This window comes from Stigmatopora argus, chromosome 11 (genome assembly GCF_051989625.1).
Source record: "Stigmatopora argus isolate UIUO_Sarg chromosome 11, RoL_Sarg_1.0, whole genome shotgun sequence".
In the NCBI taxonomy this organism is placed as follows: Eukaryota; Metazoa; Chordata; class Actinopteri; order Syngnathiformes; family Syngnathidae; genus Stigmatopora; species Stigmatopora argus.
Window position 1 is genome coordinate 6,355,864 of NC_135397.1, and position 24,808 is coordinate 6,380,671.

General features: G+C 40.0%; 2 protein-coding genes and 1 long non-coding RNA gene across 11 annotated transcripts; 2 read left to right on the top strand and 1 right to left on the bottom strand.

The window, feature by feature from the left end:
• Positions 1-97: 97 nt before the first annotated feature.
• Positions 98-4,641, top strand: ggps1 (geranylgeranyl diphosphate synthase 1). Its single transcript, XM_077612623.1, has 4 exons — positions 98-423; positions 897-979; positions 1,102-1,172; positions 3,333-4,641. The coding sequence occupies exons 2-4, from the start codon at positions 907-909 to the stop codon at positions 4,104-4,106; spliced, it is 918 nt and encodes a 305-aa protein (XP_077468749.1). The 5' UTR covers positions 98-423; positions 897-906; the 3' UTR covers positions 4,107-4,641.
• Positions 4,642-8,648: 4,007 nt separating this feature from the next.
• Positions 8,649-11,294, top strand: LOC144084825 (uncharacterized). Of its 5 annotated transcripts, none has more exons than XR_013303929.1 (6): positions 8,649-8,983; positions 9,553-10,471; positions 10,552-10,714; positions 10,813-10,871; positions 10,947-10,990; positions 11,238-11,294. It is a non-coding gene; the product is annotated as an uncharacterized LOC144084825 (long non-coding RNA). The 5 variants fall into 5 exon arrangements; XR_013303931.1 differs by lacking the exon at positions 11,238-11,294 and having other exon boundaries at positions 9,553-9,922; positions 10,407-10,471; positions 10,947-11,052; XR_013303928.1 differs by lacking the exon at positions 11,238-11,294 and having other exon boundaries at positions 8,650-8,983; positions 9,553-9,827; positions 10,407-10,471; positions 10,947-11,052.
• A 48-nt stretch (positions 11,295-11,342) lies between these two features.
• Positions 11,343-24,064, bottom strand: b3galnt2 (beta-1,3-N-acetylgalactosaminyltransferase 2). Of its 5 annotated transcripts, none has more exons than XM_077613597.1 (17): positions 23,815-24,064; positions 23,346-23,472; positions 22,977-23,077; positions 18,221-18,420; positions 18,045-18,140; positions 17,865-17,975; positions 17,710-17,788; positions 16,716-16,899; positions 16,126-16,251; positions 15,890-16,049; positions 15,754-15,810; positions 13,057-14,936; positions 12,771-12,871; positions 12,041-12,095; positions 11,838-11,947; positions 11,530-11,601; positions 11,343-11,464 (listed from the first exon to the last, which is right to left on the bottom strand). In XM_077613597.1, the coding sequence occupies exons 1-12, from the start codon at positions 23,921-23,923 to the stop codon at positions 14,799-14,801; spliced, it is 1,488 nt and encodes a 495-aa protein (XP_077469723.1). In that variant the 5' UTR covers positions 23,924-24,064; the 3' UTR covers positions 11,343-11,464; positions 11,530-11,601; positions 11,838-11,947; positions 12,041-12,095; positions 12,771-12,871; positions 13,057-14,798. The 5 variants fall into 5 exon arrangements, with proteins under 5 accessions (XP_077469723.1, XP_077469722.1, XP_077469721.1 ...); XM_077613596.1 differs by having other exon boundaries at positions 11,530-11,573; positions 12,029-12,095; XM_077613595.1 differs by having other exon boundaries at positions 12,029-12,095.
• Between the last annotated feature and the right edge of the window lie 744 nt (positions 24,065-24,808).

A 24,808-nucleotide genomic window follows, 5' to 3' on the forward strand; every position in this document is an offset into this window, starting at 1 on the left:
AACTGGGTGCGTTTGTTTTAGTGGATCGTGTGTCCCGATTTGACGAGGTTTTTTTTTCTTCCCATTTAACTACAAACGGAAGTGACCGTCGGCCAACGTAGTCAATAAAGTCAACATATCTTGATCTTGACGCACATATACATATAGCTCGGCCGAGCTAACTTTTCTAATAGCACAGCAGACCTTTTCGCCCAGTTGTTTCGGGTCGCCATCCTAGCGTTTAATTTATAAAGTGGATCCGTGCATTGATAAAAGCTATCGAATTTGGAAAATTGGTTATCTACTATTTTTTCCATAAGATCGCTGTTAAAACAGTCACAAGTGCGCGTTGGCGGCTGATTTGTAATAGCATGCTAACTGATGTCAGCTAGCCGTGTGGCTAACAGGAAGTGCGAGTCACCAATCTGATCGGCGAAAGCCAAGGTAGGTAGAGATGAAGACATTTCCATGTATATATTAAATTATCATAGATCTAAGCTCGCCCGTAGCTATAAAATAATAGTTCCTTCTCTAAAATATTTTTTTGCCCTCCAAGTAACCAGCTATATTAAATAGTATGATGAGATTGTTACTATTATTAATTTGGGTGATTCCTGAATTGTTAAAATGTGTTGAATAAAGTCATTTAAGGTTTTTTTTCTTTTTTAATCGCTTGTATGCAATAGAATAACGGTATTGTACTGCTTATCTTCGTGCTAATTGAGTCAACACACCCAGTCACGTGATCAAGTTGTATCCTTTCTCGTATTATTCCATTGGCAAAACAATACAGCAAAGTACATACGTAAGATCTGTGCGATAGTTAAGAGTTATAATAGCCCATGTTTTTGTAGAATACCTTTAAAAATATAGATCTAAAAATTAAATTTCTCCACCCCCCAAAAATAATCGAATAGTTCTGAAGTGATGGACCGTGAGCCAGAAGAAGCATCAGAGCGGATTCTCCTGGAGCCATACAAATACTTACTACAACTGCCAGGTGAGTTCCTGTCCAACATTGTTTTTACTTTTAATTTCCTATGACTGATGAATGAATAATTTCTTTTATTCATGTCATATATTTTAAAATGACGTTTGTTCTTTTCATTATTGACCTCTCAGGGAAACAAGTTAGGACCAAACTTGCTCAAGCCTTCAATCATTGGCTCAATGTTCCAGAGGACAAATTGCAGGTGAGGAATAGAAACTAAACTCTTATCGAGGAATTTTAATCTACCAGATTTTGAATATAGTGCTTAATTTGAAAAAAAAAGTCAATCAGATGGAAATATTGGTCATAAAATAAAATATCCGTATAATTTTATTTATCATTTAGCCCACTCTACATCCCATGTGTTTGTAGTCTGAATGACCTCACACTCATACTCTAAACAAATCTGACTTTAATCATCTGCCAAAAGCGTTGTAATTGCAATCGCAGTAAATTATGGCCCAGCACGCCCCCTCCCCCTCTTTCCTTGGCGCTCGCTAAACTCCCGCTGAACCCATCACGCAGACTGAGGGCGCTCTTCTCGGCATCATTAGCGCTCGGCTGCCAAGACGTCGCCGCCATGGAAACGAGTGCACCTTCAGATAGATTGAGGGAGGGAGTGACATTGGTGTACTGTGTCATGTCATTCATTTGGACATCAACAACAGTACATAATGCGTAATATATTCTCCCTATTGAGCACACAGTCTTTCTTATTAATCCAGTCTTTATTTTGTCATGCATATAGAAATGCTAAGCATTCACATATATTTGTTGGAAAATATTACCTTAGCAGATCGATATACTTTGTCTACGATGAGCAACACGACCAAAGTGTCAGAGTGAATGGGCCAAAAAGTCCACCATCCATCTGTTCATTAACAGCACTGGTTCATGATGTCCTCTGTTAGAAAAACATAAACACGATAAGTAAAGCTAAATTTAGGTGGTCTTGTCATTTCAGTTCACATCCCATGTGACAGATCCAGAATCACATCACCTGTATTAAATCAACAAGAACTATACATTCTGGATGGTTCAATAACAGAAAATGTCCATTTGCACTGAGTCAGGCAGAAAGAACGTTACAAAGTTCCACTTGATTTGAGTCCAATTGTGTTGCGGTGGAGCCTGTCACGGACCAAACAAACTGGTTTAGTCTTTTCCTCCACTGAGTTAACACTGTACTTACTATAGAATTTGATAGTTTTATGTTCGTTGTCTACAGATTTGGATTACACTGCTGCTATGGACTAGTCAGCCTTTGGAAAAAAAACCTTTGGCGGGCATGAGGGGTCATACTTTCAATTCACTGCCTTGTCTGGTACGACTCTATTTGTGCACCCTGCCAAAATGACAAAAAGACAGACTGCTCCCAACTGACTAGCCTTCAGTAGATTGCAGTAAATGCACTTGTTTGTGGTCAAGACTTGCCTGCATGGTTAATACATCACTGTTTGCGGCTTTGGCAAACGGTGACTTCCACAATCAGTAAAGTGTGGTGATGATGAATGAAGACTTAGTGACTGCACACGGCGCTCGGGCAACAGCAGTTGGACTAAATGCATTGCCCAGCAGTGTTTTTTTATGCACATTTTGGATCGGTTTTGGTAGGAATGGTCGAATTGAAGTGTTGATTGGTTAGCATTTGGGTGAGGTTCTTTCTATTGATCATAGTCAAACACTTTGAGAATCGATAGAGGACTTTATCGTGTTTGCATTTTGGGTTATTTCCCGGTGTCCGTGTGTAAAGTGGCTCACTCAAGTTTCAGGGTTGGTGAGAGGTTGTGTTGGACAGCCTTGGCCATCTGTTTGACACGCTGAGCCTCTTTGTCCAAATAGCTCAGTCTAAATACCAACAGCCTTCAAGTCCAGCACTCTTTTTTTCTTGTGTCCTCTCCAAGGAGACGAAGGCTGTTTCAATTTACATCGGTGTGGCAATTCCTGTGGAATTAGAACTGTTAATAACTGTAAGGTGAGGAATTTGTGGAATGTGACTGATCAATAACTAACGTTTCGTTAACCCAATCTTTAGTCTGAACAAATTTCATCAAGAGATGATGCACTTGCTCGATAGTGAGCTGTGAAGAATAAAAACAACTGTCAGGACCTTTGAAAGAATGATCATTGAACGTTATAAATTAGGAGTGTTTATCGCTGACGTCAGCAATACCATCAAATACTTCCAAGATTGTTAAATGCAAGAAAAAGACTTTTCTGCATGAAATGACGTCACCGTGCGAACTGTCAATCCATGAGTGAAACGACGAGCACGTCAACATAACGCCCTCTGCTGCTTACCAGCTGTAGTGTGTCAATAATCCTCGCTCTGTGCTTGCTTGTTCTTCCTTCCTAATTGCAGGTGATCATCGAAGTGACCGAGATGTTGCACAACGCCAGCCTGCTCATAGATGACATCGAGGACAACTCCACCCTACGGCGAGGTTTCCCCGTGGCCCACAGCATCTACGGCGTTCCCTCGGTCATTAACTCGGCCAACTACGTGTACTTCCTGGGCTTGGAGAAAGTCTTGACGCTGGACAACCCCGAAGCCGTGCGCGTGTTCACCCGGCAGCTGCTGGAGCTACACCGCGGCCAGGGTCTGGACATCCACTGGAGGGACACCTACACGTGTCCGACAGAAAAAGAGTACCGCCACATGGTTCTGCAGAAAACCGGAGGTCTCTTCGGCCTGGCCGTGGGACTCATGCAACTCTTTTCTGAATGGAAACAGGATTTGAAACCTCTCTTGGACACGCTGGGTCTCTTCTTTCAGATCCGGGACGACTACGCCAACTTGAGCTCGCGCGAGTACAGCGAAAACAAGAGCTTTTGCGAAGACCTGACCGAGGGCAAGTTCTCTTTCCCCACTATTCATGCCATCTGGTCGTGTCCAGAGAGCACCCAGGTGCAGAACATTCTAAGGCAGCGCACCGAGAACTTGGACATCAAGCGCTACTGCGTCGACTACCTGGAAAAGGTGGGCTCGTTCGCGTACACCCGGGAGACGCTGCGGGAATTGGAAGCCGAGTCTTACCGTCTGATTAGGGAGTTTGGTGGAAACCCTCAACTGGAAAGCCTGATCAAACTCCTCAGCCGCATGCACCGAGATGCCGAAAATGAGTCCAGTGCTTAGCGGGGGTTTCTTCCAAGAATATCCTGAAAAGTGTAGAATGTGACACTCCTGATAGAAGGTGGCAAAACTTGAATTTTATTGGAAGCAAAGGAAGCCTATCTTCTGTAATCAGAAATATTCTGACGTGGATCTGCAGGTTTATTGTTCGCATTGGCTTCCAAATGTGAACATTTTCAGGCTGGGTCAGGTTTTGTTGAATAATGCAGACATTTCATTTCCTACGCACGCTATTGTTATTGGTGTATATATAAAAGAAACATTTGCTTTTTAACCAACTGAGTGTTAGGCTGAAGTCCATCTTTAAGTAACAAGGCGCTCATGAAGCTCAGAGTGAACCTCAGCTGGGCTGTTTGTTACGTGACACCCTGCTGTTTCATTGCCTTTTTAAAATGTTTTTCTTATTCCTTTGTCCATGCACTCTGACTCAAATATTACTGAATCATCACAAGTATATTCTTGACCAAGCTCGCATCATCATGTTGTCACTATTTTGCACTTAACAGCAATTCAATAAAGATTCAAGAATGCATCTCAACTTGCCCTTTCTTGTGTTGTCTTTGAGACGAGGAGAGGAAAAAGCGCCACCTACTGAACAAACAGCCCATGTGCCTTGGTTACTTTGTTTCATTAAAGCTTTGTGCCATGTACTTCTAGAGCGATTCTAGCCACTGTCAATTTCCCTACCTAAAATATAGGCTTTCTTTTGTTCGTTACTATAACAGGATGACAAAATGCAAGTGCAGTAGAACTGATGAGTCCATCAGACTCACTCGTCAAAAGCGTCCCGTGAATCACATTTGTTCATTTGGTGGATGCTGAGATTGATTCTCCTCACTCGTTGGGGTTTGTTCAAGCCACCATTCCCACTCACCCCTGCAAGATTTGGTTTATTTATCGTCAGGCTGTGTTTTAAGGACTGCAATTTCATAAATATTGCAGGTAACAGCAAGGAAAGACATTTCCCCCCTCTTTTCAAAGCTCAAATGACTATTCAACTTTTATACACATGCCCAAAGTGAGCTAAGTTCGGGTCCAGCTTCATCTAAAATATTGCCATGTGAATTTGAATCCATGATTAGGAATAAGAGACGCTCGGCAGACAGATGGTAAGTTTTGACATGAGCTAACGACACTCCGGGGCACTGATGTATAGACATGAAAAGGCCTGCTTAATATTCACGTCATTGCTCAAAGAGCAACATGTGCACAAGCATATTTTTAACAGCACTCACTTGTTTGCAAAGCCTCCCCGTCTGCTGCATCGCTGCCGATTTGGGGCCAGAAGAGAATATAATGAAGTATTTGCCATCTTCAGACTTCAGTTGTCATGCAGTGGGAAAAATTGAGACCTAGAAAATGCATATTTTTGGAGAAATTGCAAATGGGGAGCTTTGCGGTGATCTGGGGTCACTTCATGTTGATTTTGGGGTCATTTCCTTTTGATTGGCAGGCATTAGTGCTGCCAATGGAATGGAAATTTACGGTCAAATTGTGGAACTTGTATGGTAGCTTGATGGGTGTCAATGTCAATTGGTTTTAAATTGAACGTTTTGGGTGAAAAATCACAAAAAACAATGACATGTTTTGTCGATTTTTGCAGGTCTGGTTTGGAAATCAAGGGGCATGATGGGAAGTTTTCATGCCATTGAAATGAATGGCAAACAGACCCAAAAACAAAATGAATGGGATTTTTGGGGGAATATTTTAGCTGAACCATAGTTTTTTTGGCTGTTCTGCAGAAAAGAATATTATAAGATGGTATCTTAAGCAATCTATCATACATGATGAGAGTCATAATGTGTGAAGCTATTCTCTCTGTCGCTCAGTAAACCAATTATCATGCAGAAAATCAGTGGTTGTTCTGCCATGTATGACCGCAGTCGTACTCGAGTGGCCTCATGAAACAACACCATCATACCTGTCAACCTCTGCCGATAACTGCCCTTATAAATGATTATGATTCCCCTTACAAACCCCCCAAAAACCTTACAAACACCGTATGGTGTTTGTAAGGTTTTTGGGGGGTTTGTAAGGGGAATCATAATCATTTATAAGGGCAGTTATCGGCAGAGGTTGACAGGTATGACACCATTCACTCTTGAGGCGCATTGCAACAACAAGGGCTAAAGCTTTTTAGAAAATGGTAATATTTCAAGTGACCCGATGCACTGCGTCAAACATAATACGAGGGCCGTGTGTAGATGAGCGTGGAAAGTGTAGAAAGGAAATGCTGATTTTTAGCAAGGCAGTCAAAGTGGTGATTGCGTGGCTAATATTACATCCTCGTAGCTGTGTCATAAATAGTCAGAAAGGCTTCTTTTTGCTTGCCTGGTGTCATGAATAAATGATTTCTGCTTCTTCCCGGGGAGCTCCACTCAGATGAGGATGACTGACAGCGGCTCGGAAGGTTCTGCATGAGTAAAAAAAGCAAACAAAAAAGTTGTTGTGATGCCACTTGACACATTTTTATGTTTGTTCGTCATTGTTGGACAAGGAAGAAAAAAAAGACAGGCGTTGTTCTATTTTGATAGTTGGAACAGCAGGAAACTCTTTTCATAACTGTTAGAAAATGGTTAGCATTTTAATATATTCCTTAAGGCATGGGTGTCAAAGTGGCGGCGGAGGGGCCAAATCTGGCCCGTCGCATCATTTTGTGCGGCCCGCAAAAGTAAATCATGGGTGCCAACTTTCTGTTTTAGGATCAAATTCAAATGAAGATTCCAGATGTAAATTATATTTCCTCATTTTTCCTTTTTTAAATCAATAATTGCAATTTTTAATCCATTTTTTCGTGTTTTTAGTTCAAAAAGCATGTTGTAAAATCAAAAAACAAATTTGTCTTTCACTCTATTATTGAACATAATTATTTTTTTCCTTTGAAATGATTAAAAGACATTTCCCCTACTAAGAAAAAAAACCAAAATAAATATTGTTTTTGATCTATAAAAAACGAAATATATTTAGGGCTTTTGATCCAAATCTTGTAATCCGATTTTGAAAAAAATAATCTAAATATGATATCTAAAATAGTCCTGCCCACATGAAATCGAGTTGACATAAATCCGGCCCGCGAACTGACCTGAGTTTGACACCGTTGCCTCTTAAGGTGTCTCTTTGCATAAAAAACAACATCGGTATGAAAAACGCATTCTTCAAGGTTTACAATGAAGGGGAATAAAGATCAGCAAGTTAGGTTATTAGGCTATTAAGGTCATTATTGTCTGTAAAGGCAAATACACTCCAAATAAAACTCCTCAGTAAAGTGTTTAGTCACTAGTAAAAACACTGGACGACTATTTAATTCAAAAGGAAAGTGACACGTGTATTTATCCATTAACAGGTGGCGTATTTTGCCCGACTTTCATATTTATGCTACCTTTGCTCTTTTTGATGAATTCCTTTGGTTCACTTAACAGGAAGATTGAGGCTGCAGATTATTGATGCCTGAGAAAAGAAGGGAAAAAAAGCAATCGTTTGAGAATGTCCCCATTTTGACACGTTGTTTCAGTCTCACTCTTCTTTATGAACCTCCCCTTAACCCGAGAATGAGTCAGTTCATCACACATTGAGTGTAACTCTGTTTAAAAATATCTATTCATGAGATGGAAGGCACAATTAGAGAGGCCGAATAAGACTTGTGAATAGACACATTAGCGAAGCGTATAGGTGGACACGTTAAAAGGGAGTGTTGGGAATTGAAACCTTTTACGTCGTCGTCGGCTGACGTTGAGGCAAATTAAATGAATTAATCTCCTGAAGAAGCACTCGTGGAAAAAGGAGAGCTTTGGTCTGCACGTTTTTCCCTCATTTCTACCTCGTTCCAGCGAGGAGACAACAAAATGATGAGGGGGGGAAAGCGTTCAAGTGTGTCTTAAAGCAGGCGACTAGAACGCATGCAGATGGGACTCGTCGTGGAAGGAGATTGAATCTCAAGAGAGCAGAGTTTGTTTAAACGTCAGCCTAATTGTAAGAGTGGATTTTGAGGGGAAACCTCCAAAACAAAACACTCAAGTGTCACCTAAAGGACAAAAAATGTTGGGCGTGCTATTTATTTATGCAAGGCATAGAATCTCACCCAGACTCGGCCTCTAGCGGCCCCCAGGTAAATTGAGTTAGAGACCCCTGGTCTACATATATACTGTGATTTATTGTAACATTAAAAACTATACATATTGATAAGCACGTTTATTTATCTATGCATACACGAATTCAAATATTTATGTGTAGAAATCTACTATATATTGAAATGTCTATAAAGTGCACCCTTTACAATTTTGTGTCATTTTTAAAAAAGGAAATATTTTTCCCATTTTCTTGTCAAAGACCTTCCAATAATCACTAGGTAAAGTGTGGCCACTTCATGGCGTAGAGGTTTGTTCACCTAACTGGCATGTGGGCAGCTGGGGTTCAAATCCTGGTGTTTTTTGACTGATCACTACACTATGTAGTTCAGTATATTTTTTCATTAAAATAAAGACTTAGTTCATTATACACAGCTGTGTATGATGACAATAAAGGCTTTTGATTTGATAGAAAGGCGTAGCATCCCATAAGACTAGGCTTTCATTTCAAACTATTATATTAAAAAAAGAAAACGAAAAAAAAGTCGAGGGCGTTCCCTGAACTGACGTCACATTGGTGACCCAGAAGTGAAACGGACCGGAAAAGACAATGAAAAACAAACGGTTTTCGTTGACCTGTATGCCTTGTTTTGTTTGTAAACGTATTTTCAGGTTTTTAATCGCATGATCTAAACGGCATAATTTGGGTCAGCTCCAACCAAAACACGTTTGTTAAAGGACATTAACAGAAGACCACCAAGAAGTTGTTGTTTTTTACGTTGGCTGATTTTTGTGTACTCGACGCATGCCGAAAAGGTAAGCAATGCTCCCATTTTCTACATTGCAAGCTTCTATAAAGATATACTAGTTCCACTTGCAGTCATAATATCTCCAAATCGAATTGCGTTTAGTGTTTTTTAATCGTTTCAAAGATCGCACAAGGACATTAAAGAAGACGGCTCAATGATGACTTTTCCAATTTGAAATTCCTTTATAGACCATTTGTCATAAAACGAAAATCCTAATTGTGGAAAGACACTCTATCCAGTAATATTGGTGATATCTGACGACTTGATTTATTTATTTATTTTTGGTAATGACCTTGTATAGTAAGGCTTTTTTTTCTTAAACGACATAGTAGTATAGTAAGGCTTTTTTTCTTAAAAAAACGACATAGTATAGTAAGGCTTTTTTTCTTAAAAAACGACATAATATAGTAAGGCTTTTTAAGACACTGCAGTTATTTTGGAACTCAATATTCAGTACTATAATCTGTAACCATGTATGGTAAGGCTTTTTTTTAAATATGACCAGGTATAGTGAAGCAGTTTTCAAAAAAAAAGTAAGGCATTACAGATAATGATATGAGACACACTGTTTTATAGGATCAAGACCACAAAAATCATGACCATTATACTATGTCATCTTCAAAACATAGACATTGAGTTGGGAGGAATGTCATCTTCAAAACATAGACATAGAGTTGGGAAGACAAAGCACCTAGTGGAGCACAGTAAGCAAGCCACCATCTTTTCCACATGGCGGGGCGATGTGGGCGTGGCCTATCTTCAAGGCAACGGTATAAATTAAGCACATGCGCAGTGCCTCGTCTTCTCCAACAGCCATGTCCATGCTGATGGCTGTGTAGCACGCCAACGAGGTAAGGCGTCGAGCCATTTACTGGCCTAAGTGCGTTTTTATCACGCTACCGGCAGATTTTTTAGGAATCAATTGAGCAAAACCGCCAACAAATCTGTAAGTTTAATGCCAGGTTGACCGCACCGTCGACGATTTAAGTTTGGGCTCTGTGCCACATGTGACAAGCTATCTTAGCATTAGCGTCACGACAACGCTTTCCATTTGACCACATCAAGCGTCGTCTTGATGTTAACACTAAGCGATCTATAGTCTGTTTTCTCCATTTTCGAGTCGTGTAGAAAGACTTTTAGTGGATTCAAACAAAGCCGAGATATCAACGGACAGTTTGTTAGGTAAAGGCTGACTCAAAAATGATTTATGTACTGATAGTTTTCACTGCGAGTGCTAAACAAATCATTTTAATGAAAAGTTGTTAAGCCAACTTTCTCCTAGCTGTTAACTTCAGTCTGTATATTTAATCGCCTTGTCTGGAAAAGGGAAATTAGCACGGATCACTCACTAACTTATTTTCATTATTTTCTTGATCATTTATTGTAAGATTTCAGTTTCATGTAATAATTGTTTGTCAACTCCCAAATAGCTTGGTTAAATCAAGATGCAGTTCTTCCCGTGTGCCCCAGGACACTGAAACCCTTGAGGTTACAGGTAAAACTAATCCCATCTGTTGAATCTCCAGTCTCTGTATATGACAACTTTTGCTTTTTTTTTTTTTTTGCACACATCAGGTCCATGTCCAGGTGATCTTCCCAGGTTGCCCACTTGAAGATGATGTGGCGTCTCTGAACTCTTTAAGATTTCTCTTCCTGTATTAGTTGTTTGGCAACTCCTAAATAGCTTTGTTAAATGAAGTTTCCCCTGTTTAGCATCATCTTTGGTCTTCTCATCAAGGTAAAACTAGATTTAACAACAAAAATGTAAGTCTATTTGTTGAATCTCCAGTGTCTATATACGCTAACTTTTGCTTCTTTTTTTGTTGCACACATCAGGTCCAGACTTTGGAGGGTTTCCAAGTGATGCCTCATCTATGAACGCAGTCTTCTGAGAGGTTAGTTTATTGTCGAATATCCAAGTATTCATCCAGATCTATTTTATTGACTAAATTTACTCTCCCTCCTCTTAGGTGAAGTCCAGAGTTTTCTGGCTCATGGTGACCAGATCCTTAAAGTAAGGAGGATCTTACTTCTTTTTTTCAGTCAGAAATTTTAATAAAAGAGATTTGAGTGTCATTTGTCTTTGTTAAAACACTTGGAGAAAAAAGACCCAAGACCCTCAATGGTCTTTTTTTTCCCTTTAATTTTTGGTGTTTATATTCTAAGTGTTTTATAATTAAAAAAAACCATTTTTTGACTAAGTGTTTTAGGCTTATAATAAAAGTTGTGTTAATTTTTCCAAGTCTTAATCTTGTCTGCAGGTGGAGGAGACTGTCCATACAAATGTGTGCCTTTGAATAAAAACTTTCAAATGTCAAGCCACGTGTTTTTTTTTTCTTCATAACTAGCAAAAAAGAATGCATATGTACATTTCAAGAACTTTTATTTTTCCACAAAAAGGGGTTATCAGAATAGGTCCACAAGTCATCCAGCATTTAAAGATGAGGTTGTGTTGCTGTTCATGGACAAAGAATCTCTTATTGGCACTCTGGAAAATAAAAAAAGTCAACATTAAAAAAATGGACAGGATGAGTTAAGTTAGGTTTTACCAACATCAGAAAGGCTCTGTTTTCCTCAGTCAGCAAGCCTTCATCCCACTGCTAAAGAAGGCACAATATTAAAGCCCTAGGAGGAAAAAATAAATAAATATTAGACATCCACTGCAGAAACATGGTGACTTTAAAATGATCTGAGTCTTTATAAGAGGAATCTCCAACTGCATTCCTTGAGGGCTCCTGTCCAGTTTATTTTCCATCACATCTTGATCATTTGATTCAAATGTGGTGGGAGATATGGAAAGCATACTGGATAGGGACCCTGAGGACCAGAGTTGGAGACACCTGCTCTATAATGACAAGTACCTGAGGGGATGTTGGTGTCAAAAAGTGTGCCGTCCACCAATGTCACCCTTTTTGGGGAAGTTTGTCTGGTCATCTTTCTTCAGCGTTGATTTGGTAAACTTGGGTGGACACTGAAGAGAAGCAACATACACAATGAGTAGGTTTAGTACACATTACAAGAAAATAAATAACCTGAAACACTTGGGTCCTACATCGTCCACAACCTTTGCCTTGACAGCTGTCACCTCTTCCACCGTGTACATCCGTGGCTTTAAACCTCTACAAAACACAGCATGATTATAGAATTGCTCATTTAACCCTTTTGACCAGTGGTCCCCAAACTATTCCAGAAAGGGCAGCGGAGGGTGCAGGTTTTCATTCCAATCTGGTATCCTAGTAGTACAATCACTGGATTGCATTCAGGTGATTCTTTTTTCAGCAGAAAAAACCCATTGGTTCAACTGTTAATGTTGGATCTGTTGGAACCAAAACCTGCACCCACAGCAGCCCTCGAGGACCAGTTTGGAGACCTATAATGAGGGAAAATTGTTATTTTATCATATGTTTTAACTCAAGTGAAAAATGGCCCCTGCGCTTTTGTTGACTGAATGTCTCAAACGCATTTAAAAAAAAAAAAAATGAAAAGGTCCAAGCCCTGAGGTCTTCCTTTAAGAAAGTGAAGGGAAATGTCTATATTCTATAAAAGTGTACCGTTTATTCCTTACACCTCCACTGATGGCATTAATGTGGGTGTGAGTTATCCACACAAGTTGTTGCTATTTAAAAAATAAAATAAAAATCAACGCCAAGCCAGTTAGTGTTTTCATTCATAATTGGAATGTATCATTATGAAAAACAAGCTAATTTAGCAAAGCCGTGAATACCGAACGCTGATATTTAATGATTACACGGATATAGTAAATAGAAACTACTATTTAAAAAAAAATGACTCACTTTGCTGACAAACAGCTCGTTATGGCGTCGACAAGTTGCTCCTTTTTGGCTGTTATGGCCCCATTCTTGATGTTTCTCAGCAATCCTTGCTCGTTGAGGAACTGAAACACACAATGGAATGAAACATTAAGAGCTGTAGGTAACGCAATGTAGCCAATTTGTTTGCAAACATTTTACTGTCTGCATCCACATTGGGCCACATCACGCGATCGAAGCATGCTACTACCGTCATAAAGCACTCTTCAAATGAGAACTGGGGCTTCGAAATCCCCAAATGACAACGTACCGTGTCCTGTGAGAACTTTATCGGGTCTTTCTTCGGTAAATCGTCACTTCTGAGCTGCCTGCAGTCTACCAAAGGACTGGCAGCTGGCTCATCCGCTATTTTGAGGGGTGGAGCCGACCTTTGAACTCTGACATGGGTAATACGTATCAAAAATAGACACATAAAAGTACATTGTTTTCATAATACTAACGTGTATTATGCGACACATATAAAAAAGCATCAATAATAACCTCATACAATTGAAATATTATTTAGGAATATAGCCACATTTTACTCACCAAAAATATTTTTTATTTGTACATAAAATCCATCCTCCTTTGTTTCCTTCTACCCTAATGCGGATAAAGCGGTTCAGAAAATGAGATGAAATGAGACTATACATTTACTTATTTTACATGATCATTTTTAAAAAGTCTTAGTATACATGGTCATTTTTTAAGCCTTACTATACATGGTCTTGTTTTTAAGAAAAAATCCTTACTCTACAATAGATTATATGTTTTTTTTCCTCTCTTTTTGACTCCTATATAATACTGAAGTAGCTGTTTATCTTGAAATCTGTATTCTTCAAGTATGCAAAATGTAGCACAAAAAAATGACATTTAATTAAAAAAAGCCATTCTGGTCTTACCTTCACTTACAATTGAAGTCCTTCTGAATGCACGCATCGATGAAAGTCTTCTTTTTTTGTGCCTTGAGCTCTGAAAGCCTGTCTTGGTGGAAATTAGTGCCAAGGAAAAATATCATCCTTGGTCAAGTGTGGGCATTTCTAATGCTTCTTTGCCACTGATTGTATGGCACAAAAAACAATGGCATAAATATAATTGCTGACCAAAATAGGGTCATTATATACATCAGCTAAACCATGAAAATTTAGCTCATGTAGTATTTGAACATTTAATAGTGCCAAACCTGGCATCTGAATGTACTCCAGGTTTGTGCTGTGCCCATTGCGTTACTTTGAAGTACTAGTTTAATGAAAAACTTGAACGTTAAAAGATTTGTGGAAAAAAATGACTAGAAAACTACATTGTTTTCATTTTTTTTCCAATTCCATGACTGACGTGAAAAACGTTATATGAAATGGCTTCAATGTTTTTTTTTTTCAATTCACGGATGAAGATGAAGTCATAAAAACTCACTGTCATTGTCAAAATAACATAGCACCAAAGTGTATTTGGTTTCTGAAAATATTCCACATGTTGATGATTGACATCTCAGAAAAACACTGTACTTCAGAGTTATTTTCTTTTAAGATGCAAAAAAGACTTCAGTAACAAACGAATGTACTAATCTGCTGATTTTGGACTTTCACTGTTGTTGAGCTGAAATGCAAATAAAACAATACCAACATGAATATAAATGTGCATTTTAGCCTAAAATAAACTCGAAACAGTTTCCTCTCTTGAATTCTCTTTTATGTCCCGCAAAGGAGTGTTGTGTCAAAAGTCGGTGTTGTAAATGATACAATGATTTGTCTACATATAATCTCATCTACACTTCTATTATAAGTACAGTAAGGCAACATCACATTTTGTACAATGATAACGAACGGCAAGACGGTATGACAGGAAAAAAGCAAATTATCGGCGATAATAACATAATATAACAATGTTATCGGCTATAATAAAATCATAAAACACTAAAATGGCATTACAGTGCGAACAATTTGACGTATGGAGAAAGCGCAAAAGCTGAAATGTCACAAAAAAAGCAGTGTTGCGCATTACGTGATCCAGACCTTACAGTCTCCAGGGACATCCGCACGGGTCATCACACGTCCTCTTCCTGTCCCACAGGACACGCAGCTCCTCGGCCGTGTGCTGGGGTGACGACAGCATGTCCAGGTAGCATTCTTTTTCGCAGAGCCAGCTGGGGTCCTGGCCAGGAGAAGCGTTAAGTTAACATGCACTGTCGCCAACGGGTTATTTTGCTCACCGACCAGACTGTAAACAAGTCTGTTGTGTGGAGACTAAACAACACAGTGATGCACCCAGGTGGTCTTCAAGCACACTTCTTTTTTTTTAAAGGGCAAGCATTAGTAGTTGATTTGCATGACATGACATGTTTGTTTGCATAATTCAAAGACGACAAACTCCAATTTCCACATAATTTTGTGGTGGTTTGGGGTCCAAGGACGAATCCACAATCGATCCCAAGTCTGGACCATCCTGTGGGGAGTTTGTATGTTCTCCCCGAGCTTGTGTGGGTTTTCTCCGGGTACTCTGATTTCTTCCCACATCCCAAAAACACGCATGGTAGGCTAGTTTAACACTATAAATTGCCACTAGGTATGAGTGTGAGCGCGAAGGGTTGTCCGTCTCCTTGTGCCCTGTGATTGGCTCAGGGTGTGCCCCACCTGGTGCCCGTAGTTAACTGGGATAGGCTCCAGCGACCCTCGTGAGGATAAGCGGTACGGAAAATGAATGAATATTTGACAGTAGTCAAAATGTATTCCTCTATCCTGTCAATAAATTCTTGTGCACAGCACGTATTCAAATGTGAAGCGTAATTCCATTACTGATATCGCATCGTGTCACGCGCCCCATCTGGTTTGTAATGAACAAAACAAGCATGATGATTGGTGCTTTGATAAAACGAAAACAAAGGAAGGACGAATGTGGTTTTACATGCGGCACGTTGTAAAATTTTGCCAATCCAACGGAGCATTTCACTAGCTTCCAATTTATTGCTTACCTGATATTTCTGAGGTCCAACAGCTGCCATCCATATCCCCATGCTCACGTCTTCCCCCTGGGGTGACACATCGATAAGCTCCCCATTACATGCGTGGTTTCCAGCAAGGTGACTGGTGTTCGAAACGAGCGACTACCTGGTAGGCCTTTAGACTCTCCGAATTACGAGCGAGCCACTGGACCAGGTCACGCGACACCACGTAGCCGGACCCGCACGCAAAAGCCGGGTAGGCGGGACTGGCGTATTCCAGCTCTTGCCACTTCCCGATGCGATCCACTGCCCAGCTCTGTCTGAAACTGGGTTGGAATGCCGTCTTAGTACATATTTGAGAATAAAAAAACGCTGCAAAGTACGATACCAGTCTTTACTTACTTTCCCCACCAGAAATTGTTGCGCTTGAGCCCCTTGCGCTCGATCTTCATTAGGACCGAGTCCACGTCGATATAACAATCGTCATCCGTCTTCAGGAACAAACGGAAGTCAACGTTCTCCACTGACCTATCACATAGGAAATTTCAGGATTTGAATGATTTTATATTCTTAAAATGAAAACTGAAAACACATTCAGCTTTCAGCCTCCAATAACCTTCACCGAATTTAAATGAGGGTCCTATAAACGGTTAAATTAATAGTTAAAAGATCACAGTGGGATAGAAGCATGGTTAGTGACATTAAATTATTGGTGCATCTCGCTGTCCCAAAAAAAAAGATACTTCGTATTTTGATCAAACAAACCCCCGATGAGTTGGAAATTGTGTTCATTGATTGATTAGGCTCCAATATGCAAGTGTTTATCCCACGTCTGGATAATTGATGACACCGTCGCACTGATTACATCTGTGCCTCCGACAGTGGGACGCTGGTGAGGCAATGACATACTCCCGTTTTAGATGGCTGATTTCCTTGGAGGGCCCGGGCAATTTAAACAGGGAGAGCAGAGTCATTAGCACTTGACGTCGTACCATTTGTAGAACTGAAGCAGTTTGGAAGGCACGTTCCTGTAGGTGTCCACCACGTCCACAAACACTATGTCGCCGTGCCTCAGGCTCTCTTGCTCTAAGGCGGCGTTCTCCCGCCGTAGCCCCGAGGCGTGCCGTTCCATCCTGGCTGGACGACCCCGCAGGTGCTCGGAGAGACTGCTCCGGTCTGACACATAGCAGTGGGAGAAGTTTTTTGGGGTGGTACGGAAAAAGTACACAAAGCGTTGCAAAAAAAAGAACTACCGTATTTTGCCGTTTAATATACCTGGGTATATTAAATGATTTTTGCTTTTTTGAGCCTCCTGTTTGTGCGCCATTTAATATACCCCTGCCGTTTAATATACCCGGCCGGGTATATTAAACGGCAACTCCGCTTTTTTGACAAGATTTGTATGGTGTTCATGGGGGCATAATTATAGATACTTAAGTTCATTCAAATTCCAAGTCAGACTTTATTCAGCAGTAAGTAGTTTTAATCTGAGCAGTAAGTAGTTTTAGTCTGCAAAATGTTGATGCACCCCGTCATGGCATAAAGAGTGCGTAGTGGATCGTACCTTCCCGTTTGTGCGCCATTTAATATACCCCTGCCTTGTAATATACCCGGGTATATTAAATGGGGGGGTATATTAAACAGCAAAATACGGTACTTCTGACGATATTATAGAATTTTAAAAAGGGATATTGATATACTGGCCATGAAAAAACATTAGAACAAAAACATAACATTCAAGCCTATTGTTGCAAGGTATTATTAACACTGCAAATCTAAAACAGTTTTCCCCAAAGTAGCCAGAATCTTTTTGACGCTAAACTAAAACCTAACGAACCGCAAAAGTGTGAAATCAATAATAGAGCGCAACAAGATGAGGTGCGAGAGAAGGTAAGAGCCGTGAGGCTAAAAGAATGGAGTGGCTTCACTTGCCAGGGGAAACAAGGTTTTGAAATTGAAATGTTTAGACGGGGAATTGGGACCAACCGTAAATGGTAAAGGTGAATCCTCCAGCCAGACCAGGAAATCCAAGGGCACTCCTATGGGGAAGTATACCTTCCGCAATCTGTGGTTTACAAAAACAAAAACTTTAGCTCTCTTTTTCGTGCTTTCGTCTCACCCCTACCGACTACTTTACTTACAGAGGAGATCTTGAGTACGCCTCCTCCATCGTTGAGCTGCGCATAAGACACGTTGACTGTGGTCAGTACGTCGGAGTCTGAACTCTCCCATACTAGCGTCCCCTCAAAACCCTGGAAAAACAAGCACGCTTTGTTTTCTCGCGACCTTGCTCTCACTCACAAAAATAAATAACAACCTACCTTGGGCAGGATAAACTGCTCCACTGGTTTGTACCATATTCCGCTTACGAGGGTCCCTGTGCTGATGGCGCTGAAGCGAGCCGTTACCACAGCCTCCTGCAAAAAAAAAAAAAAGATCATTAGGAAAAGCTATTTTACTCGGAAGGTTGTAAATGGAGCAACAAAAAAGGAGGCACCTCTTGATCCAGCTGCAGGAGCTTTACAGTCACATTGCTCGTAAGCTCGGACCGGCCTCCTCGGGGAAAGACCCCCAGCTTGGTGATCACAACTGGGTGGAGCACTTTAAAATCCAGGGCTATCGCAGAAACGTCAGAGGGGACCAGCATGGAAGGGTCGGTTACCGTCACGATTTCTTTCTCGGCATCCTGTCCTGCTTCTGAGTCAAGAAAGCACAAAAAAATGAAAACAATGCGTGAGTAATATCTCCATGCAAACAATTTGTTTAAGGAAATATCAAGTGACAGAAGAAGACCAATGTCCCCTTGCTATAGTGATTTAACTGTGAAAAATGTAGCCTCAAACTGTGTGGTTAATGCTGAACTGTAAAAAAAAAAAGTCACATTGATATGCTGGAGATCAATTAAAAGATTAAGGCTTATTCATTGGAGGCTATTGTTATGTCAAGTTGAGCAAATGTAGCAGAGTGCTGAAAAGACCTGAAAGATTAGTGTGTCTGTGTATTTGTTCAAACAAGACAGAAGGCCACACCAAAAGAAAAACAAAAAAAATCATACTATTACTAACATATATAATATAAAACAAGTTGCAAAGTAATGAATGCTAGTTCAAGTTACACACAATAATACGGACCGCCTTATGGACCACAAAACTACAATATTTGCACCAAAAAGCTCATTGAATAGAGTGAAGAAAAGACATCCTATAAAATGCAGTTTGATAATATATAAAATATCTGAAGATGCATTAATAACCGACATAAAACCCAACAGCACCATGTTATATTAAAAACATGCGAGGCCAACACTTCTGTTTCTAACACTTTTTCAGTCATTTGGCGTAGTTCAAGTCCTTTAAAGACATTGAAATTGAAATATTTCAACACAAATATGTATAACTGGCATCTTCGGTGGAAAACTCAGCCACGGATTGTCACGTTGAAATATGAGGCGAGATGAATTGTCGAAAAGTACACAAAGGAAGCAGACCTTGACTATATTCTCGCTAGAATACCCTGAAAATAATCATTAAAAAGCCTCCTGTGTGTGTCTGTCTCATCCAAAGATAAGCTGACACAAACATCGAAAATCCACAAATTGAAGCGCACTTATACGCGAGGCTGATTTTCCAAAATGTCCGTTTTTAGTATTGCTCCAGACAAGTAATATACAAGAGTGCCCACGTTTGGTCGGACAGAGGGCCAAGAGCTTCTTGACATTTGCCACTTAATAGAGAGGAGCGCTGTCGCGATAACCTGGAAGACACCTTTATGGCTGTTATTAAGAAGGCAATTTACAGTTAGCAAAACTAGTTGCAAAGGGCACAAACAGTGTGATGGGAAGGAACCACAAGTCAGATGACTTTTTCCTTCTAGTTCGCTTTGCTATAACCAGACTTCAAAATAACAGGGGAAATGATTTTACAGTTATTTGGTCTCCTTCTGAATAAATGCAGCAACAAGATAAGTCTGTCTTTTTTATTTTGTATTTATTTTTTACATAAATTCACAAGTCAAGCCTGTGTGTGTATATATATATATATATATATATATATATATATATATATATATATATATATATATATATATATATATATATTTAATGAAAATAGGAATAAAATAAACTGTTGCTGTAGTATGGTACAATGTTGATTAATTTAGGCAAATTAAGGATGCTCTAATAAATGGTTATAAAATGTTCATTAAACCTAGTATTTTGGTTTTTAATATTATCAAACCTCAATATGCAAAAAGCTAAAAAGGATTATTTTTAAACTGTTGCTTTAGTATGGTACAATATTGATTTATTTTAGGCAAATTAAAGATGCTCTAATAAATAGTTATACTTCAAAAAATAGTTAGAAAATGTTCATTAAGCCTAGTATTTTGGTTTTTAATATTATCAAACCTAATGTTCAATATGCAAAAAGCTAAAGAGGATTATTTTTAAACTGTTGCTGTAGTATGGTACAATATTGATTTATTTTAGGCAAATTAAAGATGCTCTAATAAATAGTTATACTTCAAAAAATAGTTATAAAATGTTCATTAAGCCTAGTATTTTGGTTTTTAAATCATATCAATCCTAACGTTCAATATGCAAAAAGCTAAAGAGGATTATTTTTCTCCGTGTGCATGTTATGGTTGTAGAATTATTTCCGAAAAACACCCATCGCAGAGTATTCTAAATGCAAATGTAGTCTTAATGGTTATGACAATTTCGCTATTGTTTTAATAATGTTGTGGGATAAAAGCGCATAAGAAAAATGAACAACAAAAACACGTGCATTTTCCTACAAACTGATCAAAGGCAACTCATTTCATTTAACACCTCCACCTCTGAATGTTATTAACCTCAAGTTTATCACCGTTTTGCAGGAATAGTATTAGTCTTAATTAAAATTCCAATAGATAGCTTCAATGTTTTTTTAGCCACAAAATAGTGGCAGAAACAATGACGGGAATTTAAAGGAAAAACAAAACGTCACGACGACATTTGAGGGAAAATATCTCTTTGTTTTATGTGTAAACGCATCTCTGCTTATAAGATTAGCTTTACCTGGAAGCAGTGGGTGGTCAGTGAGTTGGGTGACCTTACCAATCACGCAGCAGGGGTACAATTGGGATAAGTGGGCTTGAGGTCAACCAATTATTTTTTGGGGTCTTTTTTTTATCCAAAAGGAGAGTGGGAGTTTATCGGGCTAGTGATGGAGTTATAAAAATAGGTACACGGTCGATTGGTCGCCGGTCTTTTGGTCGCCCGGAGGGTAAGTGATAATTACCATTTAAATTGTTGCTCAAATTCCCTAAATACAAACTGTGAATTACTATTTAGTCATACTTAATGCCCTAGTAATTATTAGGCTAAAGAAAAGCTCCAAATTTCCCGGACTTTTATTGTTTTTTGTTGGAGAACTTGTTAAGACCCTGACTGACGTACCTTCTTAAAAGGGACAACGCATGTACATACAAACTCTTATACACTCACATGTTGGCTCAGTGAAACTGCTCATGGCCATTGTTGGCTTTTATTGATGCGTAGACCGTGTTGTTTTACCTTGTTTGGTCGCCGGTCTTTTGGTTGCCCCGACCTCGACAACGGGCGACCAATCGATTGCACACGTAAAAATAGATACATAAATACTAAATAAAGTCCTGAAAGTGAGTGAAGGTTTAATGAGCTTAGAACCAGCTTTGGCATTGGCCTAAAGAATATTAAAATATTTTCTTTGCAGGTTTTAAGCATCGGTGGATGATCCCCCTTTTGACATTGGTACATTGTGGCTGAATTGTGAATGCCCCAAAGTTGTTCATATGACCCCCCCAACTATCATTGTCTTTGGAAATTGTTCAGATGGATTGTGAGGCACCTTAACCTTCTTCCAGAATCTGGGTCCTTGACTCCCAGATGGAATGCTGAATTGACTTCCATCTGAAAATAGGACTTTAGACCACTGAGTGGAGTTTTTTCTGTCCTTACCCATAGGATGCTTTTAATAGTGGACGTTACAGGTATGACCTGACACCAGAAATACTTGATATTCGATACAAAACAAATGTATTTAACTGTTTATACATATTGAATTTCCAGACTACTTGCACAAACTGTACCTCAATAGTAAGAGGCTGAAAAAAAACCCTTGCTATTGTGTCTCTCGCCTAATCAGTACAAATCCACGGTTGGAGAAATTTTAAGCTTCAGGCGTCTTTTCAAGTCAGCTAATTGTAGGAATCTTTGAGATTAATGCTGCACAGCCAAATGGCTTCAATCAGCATTTATTAGTCGTTTACTCGGCTGGATAAGAAGTCAAATACTGAAGTGGATTTAAAAACCGAGCAAAATTCTTTGCCGTTGCACTTGAGATCATCGGAGCACACAAGCGATTGGCAGTTACAGATATTGCCACATCTGGGGAAGTTCTCGACAAATGAGATATCAATGCCATGACCCATAAGCTTGACAAAGTCTATAATGATGGGCCGTAATCTTATTTTTATAGAGGCAAGTAGTGGTGCACCACACTAACGCCCGCAGACGTAAACAATGACCTCCCAGTTGATGCCGAGCGTGTTCAATTATTTCATGAGACATGTTCTAGAGCAAGGGTGTCAGACTCGGGTTGGTTCGCGGGCCGCATTAACGTCAACTCGACTTCATGTGGGCCGGACCATTTTAGATATAATATTTAGATTTCTTTTTATACATGGATTAAAAGAACTGGAGTAAAAGCCCTGAACATTCAGTTTTTCATAGATCTAAAACAATTTTTATTTTAGCTTTTTTTTAATATATATCATTTTAGATTTTACAAAATGATTTTTGAACTAAAAACACAGAAAAAATGGATTAAAAAATTACAATTATTGATTTAAAAGGGGGAAAATCAGGAAATTTAATATACATCTATACTCTTCATTTTAATTTGATCCTAAAACAGAAAGTCGGCACTCATGATTTACTTTCCCGGGCCACACAAAATGATGCGGCGGGCCAGATTTGGCCCCCGGGCCGCCACTTTGACACATGTGTTCTAGAGCTTCACAGCTCGCGTTCGAGCAGTAGTCTAAGCGGCAACATTGACTGTGGGTTTCTTTCTAAGACTGACTACGGATAGAAAAAGCAGTGTCCTTGACAATCAAGAGTGTTTTACCTCTATTCAGAACACATATTCAAAGACTTTGTTCCAACGAAGCTGCCTGACACTCAACGCCTCTGATTATACTTATATTTGCATCACATGATGTATTTTGATTACCTGGCTCGGTGAAGTTGAGCAGAGAGCAGGAGTAAGGATTTTCCCGGTCTTCCTCGGGGAAAGGACACCCATGTTTGCCCACAATAAACTTCACCCCCACTCTGGAAACAAGGACATATACAATTGTTTGGCAAAACCCTGTCTATCCATCCGCTTCCAGTTACCATGGTTACTTCAGGGCGGCTACACGGGTCATCCCGCCGCATCTGCGATTCCGCTTTGGGTGAATGACGGATGTGGAGAAGATTGCCCGTCGGTCGGGCACGGGAAAATGAGTTTGGATATTTGCTGCCAGCTGCGGGCTTTGTTTTTCACTTTAGGAGAGGGGGTGACGGATGGAAACAGAAGGAGGATGTGGACTTTCCTGACCTGTGCTTGAAGTGAGGGTGTTGGTGCAGATAGCCCAGCCAGGTGTCCCTTATGGCTTGTCGCAGTTTGGAATGCTGCCTGGCTGATAGCACTCCCACCAGAACTTCATAGAATGGTACCACTCCATCTGCAATCGACAAAAGACATCCATGACCGCCGCCTGATGCCTAAATGCTGCACATGCATCATGCAACATGATGATCATCGTGAGGTTCATTAAAAACACTTTTATGACTTAACATGAAGCTATAAAGCACGGCGAGGTCTAGCAAAACACCATAATCGCTCAGCTGTCACATTTTTTTGCCTTAAATTGCGTACTCCAACTGAAAATTCCCGTGCAACTAACAAAAATAAGAGCGTTAAAAAGAAAAGCGCCGCGTCAGGACCAAAGTTCGTCGGAGCGCCCGTGTGCAGAAAGTTGTCCGATTCGAGGGGGGTGAAGCACGGCCGTCAAGCGTCAAAGTACCCGAGTGCGTGTCGTTGTCCAGCGGCGCGGAGCACCGTTGTTGAAGCGACCACAAGTGCACCAGCACGGCGAGAGCACAAGGCAGAAGAACCAGCGCTAGTCTCCGCATGGACGGAACGCTTCATTCGCCCGAAGTGGCGTCGAGCTGCAGCGGGGAGGAGACTTCTTCCGAGCGGCAACGCTGGCACTAAACACGGATCCGATATGGGGCTTCATTTGAGCTCCGCAGCTCAATACTTGTCACTCTCAGCACCGCCTCATGTTTGCCACGAGAGAGAGCTCCACCAATGGGAGGCGAGGAGCTTTTACGAGGTGCATTCTGGGAGTTGGCGTTCAAAGACAAGCCTCTAGAGTAGCACAAACGATGGGCTTTAAAGCGGCTAAATAAAGGCAGTTAAGCAAGGACTATGAAATTTAAATCTAATTGGGTGAAAAACTAAACGTTTTTAAATGCCATATTCATTTTAATAGCTAGAAATTTGACCTCTTCATTAAGCAAGTGAAGTTTAGGAAAGTTGACCTCATTAAAATGTAGACATGATCATATTTTTGGTTATATCAGCCACATTATTGTTAACATTTAAGGTGGCATACATGTGCCAAAATGTCTTTTTAATTCAATTGGATTATTATTCATGTGTGTTGGGGTTATACATACATCCCACGACTCTTGTGAGGATAAGCGGTATGGAATTGAACTATGTGTTAGAATAGCACAATAAACATAACAAGTATACATTGGATACTTTTTGAGAAATTTTGTGAAAAGAACCACCTCTCAGCAAAAACAGAAATGAAGTCGAGCGGTGTCCCGCGATGGAACGCATTCGACCGACCTCGCCGCTTCTATTGTATAATCCATCTGCACTTGATAAAACAGTTGTGATTTTAGACATAATAAATCAAAGCGCCAGGGGAACACAACAGAAATAGAAGAAAAATCAGGACTTTATTGCTGACACAGCATGCTATCAATTCTCGGGGGAAAATGTTT